An 18103-nucleotide genomic window follows, 5' to 3' on the forward strand; every position below is an offset into this window, starting at 1 on the left:
CCAATTCTTATAGCTGCCTATTTCACTTTTATGTCAGTTTAGGCTACTTCCAATAAAAGAAAAACACAAAATATGTAACACAAAATAGCATTAAAAAGACATAGCAGCTATGCGTGATCTAACCTGTTATCCATACAACCAAGGCCTTAGGAAAAGCCAACAGGGACAGGACATTCTAACCTCAGAAGGAATGATGTTCCAAAGAGTGGGTGGCATGGCAGAAAACTATGTCCAACTCTTCTATCTGACTTGCTATGTCTAATTCAGTGGTTTTTCACTTGTGAGTCAAGAATTTAAAATGAGTTCCCAAGCCTTTTAGGGTGGAACACCACAGTCCTGTTGATAAACTGAAAGTTCCTTCTGCACAGGGTTCATGATGAGCTGAAAGCTGATTCAACAGCGCTAAGTAGATTTTCAATGGAAAGAGGCGAATTTGACCTGAGTGTATACACAACCTCTCTGCTATCTTTGAGAGTCTTCTGCAAACTTCAAATTCTCAGCATCTATAGGCCTTTCCTTCTTATTGACTCACAGTGCCCTTGACTAAAAATTCTGTACTGCAATATAAACAGATTTGTTTTCCTGCAAGGTTATTATATCTTGCTGTGCACTTAGTTATTATGTGATACTATGGGTGTCCTGTATGGAATCTCTGGTTGCTGTATGTAAAAAAAAAAAAAAAGCAGAAAAGGTGAGTAGTCTAAGTTGTGAATATAGCACTTTTTAAAAACAAATTTGGACTTGTATAATCTCAAAATATGGTAAAACAACAGTACAAAGAGAATCTTTTTAGACAAAATTTCACATTTCTTATTGATCATGGAATTGTCAAGCCGTAGTGTGAAATCTGGGGTGAAGTACTAAGTAATGAATAACTAAACTAGAATGATCTAAAAAGGCACCTTGAAGCTGAACACAGAACTTTGATGGCAAAAATAGAGCTTTTAAAAAATAACTTAAATGACAGTGAGTTGACAATCTAGACTATAAAGATAAAACTGTATATTCTGCACAACAAGATGCTCTTATTCTTAGGTTGCCTGGCAAACTGCAAAGCAAAATTTAAAAATCCCCCATGGTTTATAACCATGATGAATATAAATTTTGGGAATGAATTTAGCAAGGAAATTCAAGATTTGCTTTGTCCAAATGTCTGATGATAACATTTTTATGTCAGACAATTCATTTTCAAAAGCATATTTTATGCTGGGGGAAAAAGCAGTTTTGTTTTCCTTTGTTTTCTTAGTCCATATTTTCCGCTTTCCTTTCTCTGTTAGACCAACCACTGCTTATGACCTTGTAATGAAATATTCAACTTACTGAGTTCCATAAGCCGTATGACTGAAAAGTATTTTTTTTTTCATTATCTACATACTGTAAATATATACTCAAGGTGTTATTTGACAATGGTAACTTTTCATTCTCTGCTACATTTTAGAGGATGGAAATGCAACTGAATATGCAGCTCATTTGTTACTGACACTGAAGATATGGTTGATGACATTTCAACCACTGCTAACCTACAAGAACAGCTTATCGAGATTCAAAACAATGTCACATTGTGCTACATTAAAAAAAGAAAAAAAACCTCCCACCAAATACACTGAGTGCACTTTGGAACAAAGTGAAAAGGAAAAAAAACCTCAACTCTAGGAAATGAGGTTCATTAAAGTTTTATTCCCCCTCCTGCAATGCATTTGTGTGAAGCAGATTTTCTGCACTTTGAAAATGAACCAGAGCATGACTTAAGATGCAGACGAGAGTCAGAAGACACATCTACCGTGTTTCCCTGAAAATAAGACATGTCCTGAAAATAAGGCCAAAACTGATTTTTGGGGTGGGCGTAAATATACGCCCTTCCTCAAAAATAAGCCCTAGTGAACGGTGGGCGTGGCCAGCACCGGAGGCAAACCTTCCCTTCCCCGGTCGGCTGGGCCCCTTTATTGTGATCTGCAGATCAGCTGATCTGATCTGGAGCTGCCTCTCATTCTCTCTCTCCCCAACGTTCTTGGCGCCCATCCATTCATCCACCCATCCATCCCCCTCACCTGCAAACTCCTGCCCCGCTCACATGACAGCAGCCGCCTGGCACTTCTTGTCACCAGCCCCCTGCTGTTGAGTCTTCCAGGAGTCAGGGCAGCCGTATGGAGTTGGAATCATAGAGCAGGAAGCGCACTCCCAGAGCGGCTGCTGCTGAAAGACTTTGCGTTGGCAGTGGCCGCTCTGGGAGTGCATTTCCTGCTCTATGGTTCCAAACCTATGCGGCTGCCCCGGAAGACTTGGCCCAACCAGCGTCTTCTCCGCTTCCAGCAGCTTCCAGCCAGGGTTTGAAAGCCGCAGAGGAAGCCATCCTCAGTGCTCAGATGGCAGCGGTGCAGTCTCCCCATGCGGGGCTGCAGCTCACTTCGCCCTTCGCCACCTCTCTGGCCCGGCTGCCGGAAGACACTCTGCCCCAGCTCCTGAAAGACATGGCAGCAGGTGGATGGCCCGACCGGCGTCTTCTCCACTTCCAGCGGCTTCCAGCCAGGTGCTCACCGGCTTCACCCACATCAACATGGTGAGGCCTGGGAGGTGTGCAAGCGGGAGAGGGAACAGGCGCTCACGCGGCTTGGTGCCTTTGGGCTGCTCGCGTTCTCCCCCCAGAGGGGCGGGGCTTGATGGCATACGGAGGGAGCCTCTCTCTGCCGGATCCTCCGATAATAAGGACAAGCCCTTATTTCGGGGTTTAAAAGAAAATAAGACCCTGTCTTATTTTTGGGGAAACACGGTAGACTGCTGCTAAGAAAAGATGGAAACAGTCTTTCAAGGGAGCCAAGGGACAAGAAGAATAGTTGAAGGGCCATTGTGAGAAATAGTTTTAGGAAACTTACAGATAACGTCACTCTGATTTGGACTTTGGAAGAAGTCCTAGGGAACTGACTGGGGTTGGGACTTACCTTATTATCCATGATGACTTTGAACCTGTGAATATCAAGGAAGTGAAAGGGTCCTCGAGGATGTCAATGCTGCCACCTGTATTCTGCCATCCATGTCCTCCTGGAGTGGTTAAAGCCTCCTAGGAGGTGGCCTACCAGTAGGTTCAAGCAGCAATTAACTCATCTTTAAGTGAAGGAGCCATCCTATCTGCCTTTAAAGAGACAATGCTGTGCCTCCACCTGAGGAAACTATGATTGGACCAGCAGCACTGATAATATTTGATTAATTTCTAATCTTCTCTTTTTGGAAAAGGTTGTACAAAAGGCTGGTGATATGACCTGAGTATTCTTTAATTTCTCCTGAAATTAAAAATCTGCCTAAAATGATCAAACCCTCAACTGCAGATGTTTGTCTACTTGCTTGATGCTGTTTCCAATAATTTTCTACATTGGGATTCATCAGTGATGAAATCCAATTTTTTTTTTACTACCGGTTCTGTGGGCGTGGTGTGGCTTGGTGGGCGTGGCAGGGGAAGGATACTGCAAAATCTCCATTCCTACCCCACTCCAGGGGGAAGGATATTGCAAAATCTCCATTCCCACCCCACTCTGGAGCCAGCCAGAAGTGGTATTTGCCAGTTCTCTGAACTGCTCAAAATTTCCACTACCGATTCTCCAGAACCTGTCAGAGCCTGCTGGATTTCACCCCTTGGATGCATAATATATAACCCTCCAAAGCCTTGAATATACTTCTGAAGCCCTTTCTTCTGACAAGGGATTGTCAAACTGTAATTTTTAATAGGATCATAGAGAAAATTAATCAATAGATGAGAAATGAAATTGTACATAATAATGTAACTTTGAACTGTCAACTGAACAAATGGTCCTTAAGTAATAACTACCCATATACATACAACAAACAAAGTACTTTAGTTTTCACTTAAACTAAAACTACAAGGCAGAAATAACAATTGGCATAGGGGTGGGGGTCGGTGGGAATTTAACACTGGCCTCTTCTTTTTAAGATGACATATCTAACCTACTATCTGGAATATTTATATTCCAATTAGGCTTCTTGTATTCCATATTCTTCTTTTCAAAAAGTTCAGAATGGCGTTAACAGGATGATTATTATTAACTTAATGGAAGGTAGAGGTCAGATGGAAAAAATGTCCATTGCAATTGGGAACTTCATGGCTGAATATGGATCTGAATTCAGTACACTTAATCCAGATACACTAGTCAATTAATAATAGTGTAATAATAATGTAACATTCCCAAGCTTGCCTAAAGCAAATCTGGAGACCTAGTCAAGATATTCTACTTCTTGTCTTGTGATGTCCTCCGTTATCGTGGAATTCACAACAGGACATACTTAAGTACTGAAAAAAAATTAAACTACTATACAAAAAAGTAATATAGATTAGCAAAGTAGTTTGCCCATCTATATTTAATTACAGCATATAAAATGAAAAGTTAACTGGGCTGTCCAAATGTTCATTTATGGTGCAATGTATTGGGGTGTCTGTGATCTGAACCAGTCTTAGTATATTAAAACAGCAGTAAGAGTTTAATCTGGATAATCTGTAAAAATGTTTAATTTGAATATTCTAGCCAAATTAAATATTCTATTTTCAAAAATTGTTTCAAATTTCCATTAATTTGTTTGGATTAGAAAATTTTAGTCTGTTGAATTTTTTTCACATAAGACTCAACATTTTTGTTGGGACTATGCAATGCTGAAGAAACAAAAGTTTGCTCTGCAGAATTATTTTGTTTTTATACTGTACAAATACAAAGGGAAATAATGTAGAAGTCTATTATTTGAAACTCAGCATTTTTTTTACAAATCAGTAATCGATAGTATAATAGTCTGTTTGTTTCACCTGATTGAACAGAATGGGCAATTTTGGGTTCCATCATCTACGGAGCTACATTTGGCGAGCCCTAGGGGACAGATCTTTTTTGCTGTGGTGCCCGCACTGTGGAATCTTCTCTCCCCAGAGAGGAGGGCGGCACTGTCACTTCTGAACTTTAGAAGAACCCTCAAGACCTGGTCATGCCATTAGGTCTGTGGGGTCCGGGGGATGGGTGAACTCATGAGGTGCTCCATTATTATCAAAATCTCTCCATATATTATTTTCTATTTCTGCTTTTATAGTTTTTAATGTTTTTAATAATTATTTATCATGGTTTTAAGTAACTATTGTTTTATACACACACACACATTTTATTGTTGTATGCGTGCAAAGTCCACAATCATATAAATTTAATAAATAAATAAATAAATAAAATAGTAAAGAGCTTAATAAGTTGTCAGAAATGAGCTAAATTTAAAGGATAATTTATGAAATATATAGATAGTCCATACTTCATGATAGTAATTGGGACTGGAATTTCTATCACTAAGTAATGCAGCTCTAAAGCATGGGATATGACAATGCCACTTAGCCATGGAAATTCCAGCATTTTCAATTGCCGTTAAGTGAATCACCAGAGGTCATTAAGCAGGGATGTCACATGACTGCCATTTGCTACCTCCTGCCAGCTTCCTCATTGACTTTGTCGGAAGCTGGCAAAGAAGGTCGCAAATGGTGATCATGTGACTGTGGGGAGCTGCAACACTGTGACTGTGAATGAGACACTGAGTACCTGTATCATGATCATGTGATCAAGGGGATGCTGTGACTGTCATAACTACAAGGACCAGTTGTAAGTGCACTCATTCAGCACTGTTGTAAGTTCAAACAGTCACTGAAAATACGGTTGTTAAGCAAAGTCTGCCTGCAGTATATAAATACATTTACTTCAATTCTCTTGATAGATGTAGATAAATACAGATACAGCTGTATAATCAACAGCTACAATTGAAATAAAAATGTCAGTACTATTCTAACTGTCAAATGCTATAAGTAAGGGTTCAGCATAACAACGGAAAATCTACTTTCTCAGAAAGCAAACTGAAAGTTCCTGTCAAATGGATTGATGAATCATCCAAACCAGAAAGTCTATATTGCTATGCAAGATAGGATTTAAGTTTTACCCTCAAAAAGCAGTTTTTCTATGACATTTTCATACTGGAGATGCAGCACAAAAAATATGACATGTTACTAGCACAAAGTATTACTGCACAATAATATTACTGCATCACAAAGTTATGTGCAAAAATCTCCTCTTTGACTAGCTTTCCCTGATTTGATGCTTCTAGCTTGGTTAATGACTGTAACTAAGCCACAATTCTGGATAAAAGGCTGAAGCTGGAAAAGTGAGAAGCAGTGTTTCCCATATTAGCGAGCATGATCTGTTTTGCAGCAGGCAGTCAACTATGTCTTAAAGTCTTCAATGTTGCTTTCAGTAAAGATTCTAATTTACCAAGTTGTATCCGAGTCTTCTCCCAAGTCCACCCAAGTGCTGAGTGGGGTGTTAAGTGTTCAAAGAGCTATGAGTTACTGCTGTGACTAGTGTGAAGCCTGACACTGAAGAATTCCAAATGCTGGAGACCTGTATATCTTGAAGGTGTCAAGTTGGCTGTAACAGTAACCATAGCTCCAATTTGCATTAATCTCTTATATGCCAGATTATGAAATATATAGCCATTCTCAGCAACCACAACTATTGGCATATTATTTTTTTAACAATCAACGTTTGAGGAGAAATCTATTGCCAACCTTTGTGCTTTTTTATGCAAGTTTGTTTAAACCCATTGTGCATTTAACTTAAGTAGGACCACAAGTTTGAAGAATTTCCAAGGAGAATCTAAGCATAAATTGTTGAGAGTCGTTGAGAGTCGGGTGGTGTGCAAGTTTAATAAATTATTAATGCTATTATATATACAACAATGTGAAATTACAGCTGCCAGATTTTTAGCTGGTGTTGGACTTCATACACATTGAATTCTTCCCATCAACCTAAGATGTCGTAATGTATTAACGTAATATATGTATGGGTCCAAATAGTATGGCCTTTTGCAACAATCAGAAATTCTGTCAATTTTCTAACTGCTGTCCAATACTTTTTTGATATGGCATTCATTCTGCCCAGAACTACTGGAACCACCATGGCTGCTTTATGTAGTTTCTTGCAACCCCAGAGCTGAAGTGCACCAAGAAGCCCCAGAGCCATGGTGTTACAAACAGCAGTAGAATCACGTGGGCCCTGGGACTGCTGGTGGCAGAGTGTAGGATGGCCAAATGGGCATTGATGGGGGGGAGGGGGGCGATGGAGGCAATCCCTTATTTTACTGAGACTTGGGATTGGGAGAGAACAAGCCCAGAATGGATTGGCTTGTGGTGTGGTTCCTCAGCTAACAACAGCGGATGCCAAGACTGTTCTCATTAAGCAATGCAATCATGTAACATCATACTTAATCTCTTAGCACCTGAAATTTTGGTGCCATTGTGGTCATAAATTGAGGATTAACTGTAGTGGTAAAAGTTGATGAACCCTTTAATACTCTGCAGTACTGTGACCTACAATGTGATCAGTGTTTCAAATCCTATTAATAAAGAAACAAGCACCACACAAAACAATGTACCATGTCATACTTTATCAAACACCCTAAGGCAGAGGTCTTCAAACTTGGCAGCTTTAAGACTTGTGGACTTCAACTCCCAGAATGCTGGGAGAATTCTGGGAGCTGAAGTCCACAAGTCTTAAAGCTGCCAAATTTGAAGACTTCTGCCCTAAGGCAATATTCATTGTCTTCTTGTGAAAACTATGGGTAGTCCTTGACTTACAATCATAACTGAGCCCAAAATTTCTGTTGCATAGCAAAACAGTTGCTAAGTAGTCATGCCATTTTATCTTTTTGCCATGGTTGTTAAGCAAATCACTACAGTTGTTAAGTGAATCATGCAACCATTAAGCGAATCTGGCTTCCGCCCATTGATTTTGCTTGTCAGAAGTTTCCAAGGCAGGTTGCAATTGACAATCCCAGGATGCTGCAACCATTGTAATTACATGCTGGTTGCCAAGCACCCAAAGTCTGATCCCGTGACTGTGGAGCTACTGCAATGATTATAAGTTTGAGAACTGGTCATAAGTCACTTTTTTCAGTGGTGTTGTAACTTTGACTGTCATTAAATGAATGGTTGTAAGTCAAGGGCTACATGCAAACCTTACTTGATAACTGCTAGCCCCTCCTTTAGCAACAATGGTATTTTCTGTATCTGTTGATCAATCCATCACACAAGTTTGGTGGTATTTTGGCTGGTTTCTCTTTATAGAATTGCTTCAACTCACTGATATACTTACATTGATTCCTTATTTTACATCATACAATCATTCATTAAAATCAGTCTCTAAAACATGAATTGTCTGTTGCATATCCTACACTCATTTAAAGTTCAAGACACAGACAAGTAATTTAACATTTTCCTATAGAATTTGCTGGTATAATCCAAAATCCATCATTTCCTCAGGAACTGCAACCTGTCTAGATCCTTAAAGAACAAAGGGGCACCACATGATATTCCCAATCCTGTGGAGTATTTTGTTTTCTCTAATCTAATTGAGCCCACAGGATAAAAAGTTGAGGTTTCAAACTGGGATAGGAGGTTTCTCATATTTAGCCAAAATGAAACACTGCATTCTAACACGATACCCTAATTCTAACCACAAAACATGGGGTTCAACGGCAAAGGACATAAAACTACAGAGCTGTTCAAAACACAAACAGCATCTGAAAACCTCTCAAGCTCTTGTATGCTTTGCTGCTACAGTAATTTTTGCTGGACAACTCTGGAAACAGAAATATGTTTTCTTCATGTGTACGCTTCATGTGTACACCGGCCAGTATGCTCGCACAGAGTGGGCCTCCTCAGGGTGCCGTCTGCCAGACAATGTCGGCTGGCGACCCCCAGGGGGAGAGCCTTCTCTGTGGCGGCGCCCACCCTCTGGAACAACCTCCCCCCAGAGATACGTACAATAACAGACCTCCGGATTTTTCGTCGGGCCCTGAAAACCTATTTATTTCAACTAGCTGGGCTGGCTTGAATTAAATTTTAAATTGATTTTAAATTGGGTTGTTTTAATTTACGGCCAAAATATTTAATTATTTTAAACTGTTTTTAAATTTTGTATGTTCTGTTTTTTTTACTTTGGCTGTTCACCGCCCTGAGTCCTATTTGGAGAAGGGCGGTATAGAAATGGAAACAAACAAATAAATAAATAAATAAGTATATTTTCTGCATTACTGTGGATTGATGGAAGCTAAAGTCTTTGGCAATAGTTTTATAGCCCTTTTTAGCCTCATGAGTATCAACAGCCCTCTTCTAGGGTCTCCAACAATTTCTTTTGACTTGGGTATCATTTACTTCCACATGCCTGTGTTGTAAAGACCATATCTGCAGGCATAATGTACCTTTTCCAACAAAGAAATTTGATGAATTTGATCAAGGTGCATAATATAGACAAAGATATATATTCACTTATCTGAGAAGAAAAGAGTCATATCTCATTGGTTCTTAAGCAGGACAGAAGAAAAAAGTTGAGAAAGCCTTTCTCCTAATAAACTGAAAAATAAACTAGGTTCTAAGGTGAAAGTATTCTGGACATTGAGATTTCTGGAACCTTGTTACTTGCTTTTTCAGTAAATCTTACTAAAATGATTCAGTGAGAATCCTGCTTTAGGTTGAGTTGGTTCTCAATAGCCTGGTAATGTGTTCAATAAAGACATGACACAGTTTCATGTTGTTTGTTTAACCAGAATCTCTTTATCTATTAATACAATTTAGATAAAGCTCTGATCACATTGTAGATCATGGTACTGCAGGATTATGGATAATTCTAAAGGGTTCACAAACCTTCTCTCATTAAGGTAGCAGCCTCCTTTTTACATTTTATTATGATAGCATAATAAGAAGCTATTAAAGCTGATCATCTACTAACCCTGCAGAAGTCACAGTATGTTGAAGTTCCTGTTTCTGACCACCTGCTGTAGCTAAAAGCATTGACTGAAAATAGAAACATAGTAATCAGTAGCAAGACAATAATCAAGGTGTAACAGATAATATAGTTTAGGCAATGTTTACTGCAGAAGCATAGAGCCAATTTTGTAGCAGTAGGTAGGTGCTAGTGTTTAAGAATAAAAGCAAAAGAAAGGAACAGTAGTATGTTCGGATATCAATATCTAATATTCATGATTAAAACATAAAAGTATACCATTTTAATGTTATAATTCATTATAATCCATCATTTAATGGCACAACACTTATTTTATCGAATCAACAAAATTACTAGTAATAAAATTAATCTATTGTCAAAATTAACCATTTATTTTTCATATATCAATACTGGCCTAGTTAACTTTTAGTCCCATCAGAAATAGAAATGATATTCATAATTTCAAACCATGATCATTTTTATTATTGTCTTTTAACTGATTGTGCTGTTTGGAAACTTCCTAGAGCCATTCATGAGTGGGTGCAGTTGAAAATTGGAATAATAATAGAAATAAAAATTTTAAAATGTGGTTGTTTGGCATAGTAATATGGTTAAGTGAGCAACCAGTTTAATGACATATACTGAATTCATGCATTGCACCAAGGCATCATTGTTTAGTAGCTTGGTTCATCATGTAGAGCTAAAGCAACAAAATCATATTATGCTCTACTGAAATACGTGAACCTAGTTCTAAACTGAAAAGGCCATATTTTGATTTTGCATATTTTTATTGATATATTGTAATCATGTGCTGGATAGGCAACTTTGCAATTTTTTAAAAAACTACCATGATGACAAGTGCTATATTTATTTAATTTCTATGGCTTTGAAGTAAAAAGTACAAAAAGATACAAAGCTTGATGTAGCCATGCATATTAACAGTATGCATATGTTATTATAACAGTGCACTAAAGATAGGTGATTCTCTGTCATTGCTTTGTCTAAACCTAAGAATCCAAGAACTCAGTTAAGGAAGACATGCCTTGCCCTCACAGAAAGTAATTTTCTACCTCCAGATGAAACAGCAGAAATCAGCACAGGTCAATCCTAATTAACAAAGAATATTCTTGTGATTTTCAGCCAAACTAGCCATCTATATTTCCTGATAAGAAATACAACAATGTGTTCTGAAGTCTATTAACTGAAAATGACCAATGCTGCTTCTGATCAGGAGTAAGTTAGTCGTTCTTAAGGCAGATAAGTAAACCATTCAACTCAGTCTTTTTTCTCAACATGTGGTCAGCAGTATTTATTCAGCAATTCAGATGGTCAGATACTTTACTGATCACTGAAAAGGAACTGAAAGGTTGCATAGGCATCACACAGTCATAAGGGATATAAAACAATGTTATTTATTAGATATATTTTTATTTTATCGCTGAATCAGAGCTCAGCAGTTACAAATAGCAAGATATTGCTACCATATTCTACCCCAACCCTCAAGAGCTTAACATTTACATTTAATGAAGCAAAAAACAAAATACAGATTTCCAAAATATAAGTTTATAGTGATATTCCAATAGAACTTTTACAAACATGAAAGTACAGCATTACATCTACTTAATACCTTTAAAACAGCAGCAACCATATAACGATTACTTACAATACCAAATAATTTGATTTTTTTACACTGTTTTCAGTCAGTTTGCTCATAAGCCACCTCTCCCAAATTTATGAAATGATTTTTATTTTATAATAAAATATTTATAATAAAATAAAAATGGAACTACTCACTATGGCAACTCCTCTACTTCATAATTACAGCTAGTCTTGAATGTTGCCTACAAGTTTAATAAATTATGGCTCTTAGTAGTGGAAAGGGGGGAGTCAAAAAGGTTAAGATGGTGGTGGTGGAGTCCTTGGGAAGGACTTGATAACTACCAAATCCAGTCTAAATAACTGGCTGTACAACCAGCCATAATGTATTAAACTTGTACGCCACCCAACTCCCAATGACTCTGACGTTTTCCTATCACACTTTTGTCTCCAGCTGCACATCTAGGAGATGGAGAGATTGGTTCACAGAGTCCACACATCTCTTCTTGAAAATAATTCAGTGTCCAATATTAAATAAGAAATGTAAGAAATACCATCATTGTTATTCATTATATGAAAATAAGTAACAAGTGAATACTGATTTGCTGTAAATTAATGTGTAAACTCACAATTAGTGAGTTCATACCTACTAGTCAGAGGCATGCATGCTTTTAATTGCTCAGCTACTTTATGTTTCCTTCACATCTTTTTAAAAGTCATTTAAGATGAGAATACAGACCTTGGTAGAAGTTTCACTGAACTTAGTGGAACTGGCTTATGAATAGCATACAGGTAATCCTCACTTAACTACAGTAATTGGGACAGGCAACTCCATCGCTATGCAATGCAGTTGGTAAAGCGTAATGGCAGTTGTGGCAGTTGCAGAGGAAAAAATTGTGGTATTTTAATGTGTGGGATGGCTAATATATCTATTATAGGTAATTAAATGTCTAACTGTGAAAAGCAATCTCCTGGTTCACATCATTAAAAAAATGATGTGATTTTTAGAAATCTTTTATATCCCACATTTGGGGAAATTATTTTTAAAAATGTACATGAAACTTTACAGTATATAGAAGTTTTCGTCAAAAGGAAAATAAAGTTCCCCTTAAAATGTATGTTTACATTTTTAAAAAAATCTATTTTTGATACTGCAGATTGTTCCTGATCACTTGAGCTACTTGGGATACAATAGATTCCTGCATAGGCTGCAGGATCATATATTGTTCAGGGGAGAAATTACTATAATTATGTGGTCATCATAATCATAATCACCATTTCAGACTGCCACAATGAATCCAGTAGTGTCAGATTTTGCAATACGATATGGTTAGAACTGTGTCATTGCTTTTCTCAAGTGCGTTTCTCATGCATACATGTTGTTTAATGTTCCATTTTTTTATCAATCCTTTCCCTCAATGTACTTGTTGATAATTGAGAACATGAGACTACTATTTTGAAAGTAATTTCATCTGTACATTATTACTCTAGAAAAACCGTGAAATATCTGACAAATGCATCAACAGCGAGGCAAATATTAATATTTCTGGGACCCATATCCTATATCTGTTAGTTTCTAAAAAAATTCTTGTTTGGCACCTTCATTTCTGGTGCCTTATGGCAGATGGTGCATTTCTTACTTCCAAACTATACTAAGGCAATTGTTGTGCAGAGTTATCTCACTTTTCTTAAAGGAAAGCAAGACTCATCAAATTAAAACTACGAAGAGCTAACAAAAAATATATTCACTATTTAAGATAATCAAACTGGATACCAGTGAATGACTTTTGTACTATTCCAAGCAAACTACAGGAGAAATAAGGTAGTCAGCAGGAGCTGAGTCTGACTTCAGGTAGTCTTTATCTAAAACAAACTTGGAAGTCAGCCTTGGACTTTACTTGCCGGTAATGGTGGGCTTGATCTCTAGAGGCTTCTGCAAATATCTCTGGTGCTTCCAAGTCCAGAAAACAAAAGCTATTTCCAGAAAAGTAGATACAGTGGAACTCATTTTTACATCATCAAAATCATCTGAATTCTACTTACATCCTCATCCATACACAGGAAGTGAGATGGACTACAAGCTGAGAAATCCTTATATTATAAAATTGGAGGAATGTAATATACAGTATGTAAAAAAATGGCTAAATAATCAGTTAATTAAATTTGATTTCCTACGGCAACAATACAAGCCTACTAATATGAAAGTGGGCCCAATCTACAGAAGTCAACAAAGAGTTGTGGAACATTTAAATGTGAAACTAACAAGTTCATTTAATACAAATAATAGGTCATTTAATACAAATAAATGTCAAATGTTAGCATTCTCATATCCCATGCCAAGCACATAAAAAGCACAGCCCATCATTCTCTTTGTGGTCTCCAGACCCCAAATGGATGATGACAAAAATCCGAGGCCTTTTTTATATTTCAGATGGGTTGATTTGGGTTTAAGCAACAATAAGCCTTGCAAACAATTAAGGTACCACCCACAGCCCTTAAACTTCCTTAAACTGCCTCCCAAAATGGATCCTAGCCCTATCCAGTTTAAGAATATGACAGTGATAGTAGTGCAGTGCTGTTTTATGTCTACACATTAATCTCCTGTATTTTTTCTCAACCCCTATCTTTTTGTGATCCCAGGTGAAAAACAAAACCTGCCATCTTTTTATTGTTTAAATCTTACACAGAAGTCTTGGCTTTCTCTCCAGAATTTTTATGCATTACTATTAAGAAAATAAATGTTCAAATAAAACATTTGAAGTTGACTACAGGAATCCAAAGAACATTCATATGAACATATTTAAATATTTTCCAGCTCATTTTAACTATTATAAGAGGAACAACCAAACAGTAAAGGACTGTCATCCATATATTGAATAAAAGAAACAAAACAATCAACTCAAACTTTAAAATCCAGCATGCAAAATGTCAAATTCAGGCAATCAATGTAAATCATGTTTTCTCCCCCATCTTTCAGATCACGGGTTGGTTGAAAATCTAGAATGTCGGGACTTTATCTACAAATCACATTCCTTTTGAAGTTAAACAGATTTTGCCTCTGGAAGAGTTTCTGATAGCCAAGAGCATTGTGTCTAGAGAAACCATTATCCTTCATTTTTCTTTGCAGAGGCTGCAGTGAGTGCAGACAAAGAGAAATCAATTCTTTGAAATCCTATTTGGTTCATTCTTAAAAATATCAATACCTTTCTGGATAATATTTAGTGTAATAATAATTTTAAAAACTTGAGTATAAGAATATTCAATCGGGGAAAGGACAACAAATCAAAATAAAAATTATTTTAAAAGCAACTGTTTGTCTACAGTATTTCAATTATTTATCAATTGCTGACTCACTCTAGGAAAATTATATACGGGGAGAAGAGACAATAACAACCATACTTAACTTCAGATTGTAATCCATTAGAACAATCTAACCACAATTAAGGAAATTAGATAAAAGTTCTAGTACACAGTCTACAATAAATGCTAGGATTGCTAAAAACAGATACCCTTGGTTTGAAACTTATTAGAGAAATTAAATAATCTTTTTCAATATTCTGCATTTACTCAAACCCAATTACCCACTAACTCTATTCAATCTACAGTGAAGCAATTTCAGAGACCTTGTTTATTTCTAAAGTCCATCCATCACCTGTTTCTCATTGCAACCGTGTCCTCAAGTTTCAATGCACAGAAGCATCACATTTTGAAAAGAAACTTACCATTAATCAGAAAGACTCTTAATAGTTTTAGCCACCTTGGTAAGCAACAATAGTTCTTGCTTCATGTAAAAGTTAATTTTTGCTATTTTATCTACTTTGGCGGGGGGGAGGATATTATAAACAGACACAAGTATTGACTCATTTCAACAGTAATTTTTTGAAGTGACGATAAATGTATGCTTCTATGCACACACACAAAAAACTACGAATCTTTCCTGCCATAACTTCTTTTCCCTATAATGGAAGTGGGACAGGGTCCTTACACTGCATTAAAAACTATGTTTTTTTTTTACTTTACATATTAAAGTATTAGCTAAACCAAACTAGATCAGGATTATTGAGGTATCGGTAATAAGATATGGTGGGTATCCACACAATTTCTTCATACAGCATTCTGATTAAAACAGTCTGGAATTCTTTAATTACACTGAGCCAGTGAAAGCAAAGCTATTTTTACAGTCAGCATTTCCTTTCCTTCCCACCATTGCTGCCACACTCTTTCCCATTAAATGCAACTATTCAAATCAGAACTGATAAATGGTGCCTAGCATACTGTCAGTGATTCCAGGAAAGAGTAAACAGAGCTTATGTTTGCTTAGAAAAATAAGCACCATCAAGAGTGATGGCATATTTCAAATGAACACTCTAAAACTATGGATCAATTCAACTCTTACTGCATTACTGCATCTCAAATGTCTTTTCCCCCTCACTTCTAATAAATTCTGACATGTTACCCGAAACAGTATATAATGCCAGGTTTTATACAACCTGGATATTCAACTTCTCTTCCTTCACAAGACAAGCAACTATTAACAATGTGAAATGGGCATTCCAGTCATATTTCTGCTACCCCAAGTCTAACATCTTGCATCCTTGAGTATGTCTGTGTTTATACAACACCATTTAAAAATACTTGCATGTATTAAGACTTTTCATTCTTGTTTTCCCCTATTGTACTGTTCCTATAACAACCACCCAGTGAAAACTAACCATTCCTTTTTATTTCTGAGGCTGTTATGTGAAGACAGCGTCCAATAGTAATTGTTTAGATGAACCTATATAGGAATGCTGCACAAGACAAAAACAAAACTAAGTACTAGGAATATTGTGGTGGGGGAAAAAAATCTTACTCCTTGCTATGGATGATGGATTGACAGAGAAGCCCTACTTTTGGAGGTCACAATATAGGCATCTCTGTCTGGCCTAGAAGATCCGGGCTGGCAGACACTGAATGACTACTGGCTGCCAAGAGGATCCCGAGAAAAAAATGGATGTCCGTTCCAGTGGGTAATCAGTACTAGCAGAGGCACCAAGAGCAGAAAGTTTACCTGCAAGGTTACCTTCTGCCCAGATTACCCGCTCCTTCCCCTCCTCTTGCTTGCCCACGGACGACCGACTATCCCAACCACCTGGAAAGCTTCCACGTAAATCGAGACAGGCAGGCCAACAGCAGAACTAGACACACCAGAAATATTTCCCAGCGGCTGCACTGCGGGGGGAGGAGGGGGAACCGGAGTCTCGCAGCACGAAGGAAGGACAGAAAGTCGCCCGGGGAAAAGAAGCCGGCCCCGGGTGTGGCGAAGGGAGGGGAGGGAAGCATCCCACCGAGGCGTGGCTGCAGTACGAGGACGGGGGCGAAAGGGGGACCCGGAGAAGGCCTCCCCGGAGGGGGGTGAAAAGGGGGGGGTTGACCCTTCGCCTGAGATGAAAGAGGCGCCGGGCGTCACCCCGAAGGGCACCTCGGTCCTTCCTCGGTCCCTCACGAAAGCAAAGCCGCCCCTTCGCCCTCGGAGCCTCTCGGTCGGCCGCGCGAAGGAAGCCCCGGCCGCAAACTCAACCCCGGCTGCACTCACGTTCTCCGTGTCCCGCTCGTTGACGGTGGGCAGCGGCGTGCGGGTGGACATCTTGCGCGTGCGGTTGCGCCGCCCTGCAAAGCCGGCCCGGGCCAAGACTGGGAAGGGCCGGCCCCACGACCGCCTACTGGCCTGGCCACGCTCTCCGCCCGCCTTTCCCGCTCCGGGCTGGCAGGCCTCTAGCGGGGCAGCTTCTCCGCTGGAGCTCTTTAGCGAGGGAGAAGGCGGCCCCTCTTAGACTCCCGGAGTCCCTGCCATGGCTTCTGGGTCGGCTGCCCTCGCCGCCGCCCCCTGGGCCGGGATCACGGCGGCGGCGGCGACGGCGACTCCTCCTCCCGCTGCCGCCACTGCGCGCTCAGGTGAGTAGCCGGCCGCGCTGCGCAGGAGAGCCGGAGCTCTTCCCTCCCTGCATCCGGCGGCGGCGGCGGCGGCGGCTGCTCCTCCCCGTTCCCCTCCTTCCTGAGCCGACACGAAGGGGACCGCGGCTGGCGCTGAGCTGCCCGCGAAGGACGAGGAATCGCAAAAAGCAGCCGGTCGCGGGCAGTGCGGAGAAAACGCTAGGGGCGCTTCAGCCGCGCGGCTCTGCGGAGAGGCTCGCGCCTTCATTCATTGCTGAGCCTGCCTCCCTCCCTCTCGCCGAGCACGAACCCAAATCCACACCTCCCGCCCTTTCGGGCTGCTCCTCCTCCTCCTCCTCCTCCCGCTGCCGAATTCCGACGGAGGAGATCTTCCGTGCGCGAACGATGCGCGAAACCCTGGTGGAGTTTGACCTGTACGGTGCTGTATATTTTCCAACCCCGGTGGAGACGGGGAGATTCTTGTCTAGCAAGGGTCCCTGCGTGAAACCAGTCCCTCCCCCCCTCCCTCCCTCCCCCCTTTTTTAGTTTGTACGCTTTTGGCGGCCAGTCATCTCATTACATTGCAGGGAAAGATCTTTGGCGGCATTTTGCATCCCTTGACTGTGAGACTCACAGCCGACTCGGTGTCTGCTTTGATTAAAAAGTTATTTAAAGCAGAGTTTTACAATGGCGACCAGGAACAGGCAGAATTAGACCAAATGGTACAATCTACTAATGCCTTTCAGAAGTTCAGACCGAATCTCCATTGCTGAATTGGTGGAAAAGTTGAGATGAGC

At 39.6% G+C, this 18103-nt stretch overlaps 1 protein-coding gene across 9 annotated transcripts in view; it reads right to left on the reverse strand.

The window, feature by feature from the left end:
* Positions 1-18103, reverse strand: part of MARK1 (microtubule affinity regulating kinase 1) — a 68823-nt gene that overhangs the window by 42257 nt on the left and 8463 nt on the right. The window contains exons 1-2 of one of the 9 annotated variants that reach the window (XM_087883179.1): positions 16969-17476; positions 9804-9868 (exon numbers count right to left, since the gene is read on the reverse strand). The exons of 4 other annotated variants lie outside the window; for them this stretch is intronic. Coding sequence is in view for 4 of the 5 variants with exons in the window: in XM_034427858.3 (XP_034283749.1) it covers positions 16969-17019 (51 nt within the window). In the remaining variant the exon portion in view is untranslated. Of the gene's footprint in view, positions 1-9803; positions 9869-16968; positions 17634-18103 lie in introns of those variants that run through there. 4 more of the 9 variants (XM_034427858.3, XM_034427856.3, XM_034427855.3 and 1 more) reach the window with 4 other exon arrangements.

This window comes from Pantherophis guttatus, chromosome 1, assembly GCF_059756535.1.
Source record: "Pantherophis guttatus breed Tessera chromosome 1, ASM5975653v1, whole genome shotgun sequence".
Taxonomy (NCBI): Eukaryota; Metazoa; Chordata; class Lepidosauria; order Squamata; family Colubridae; genus Pantherophis; species Pantherophis guttatus.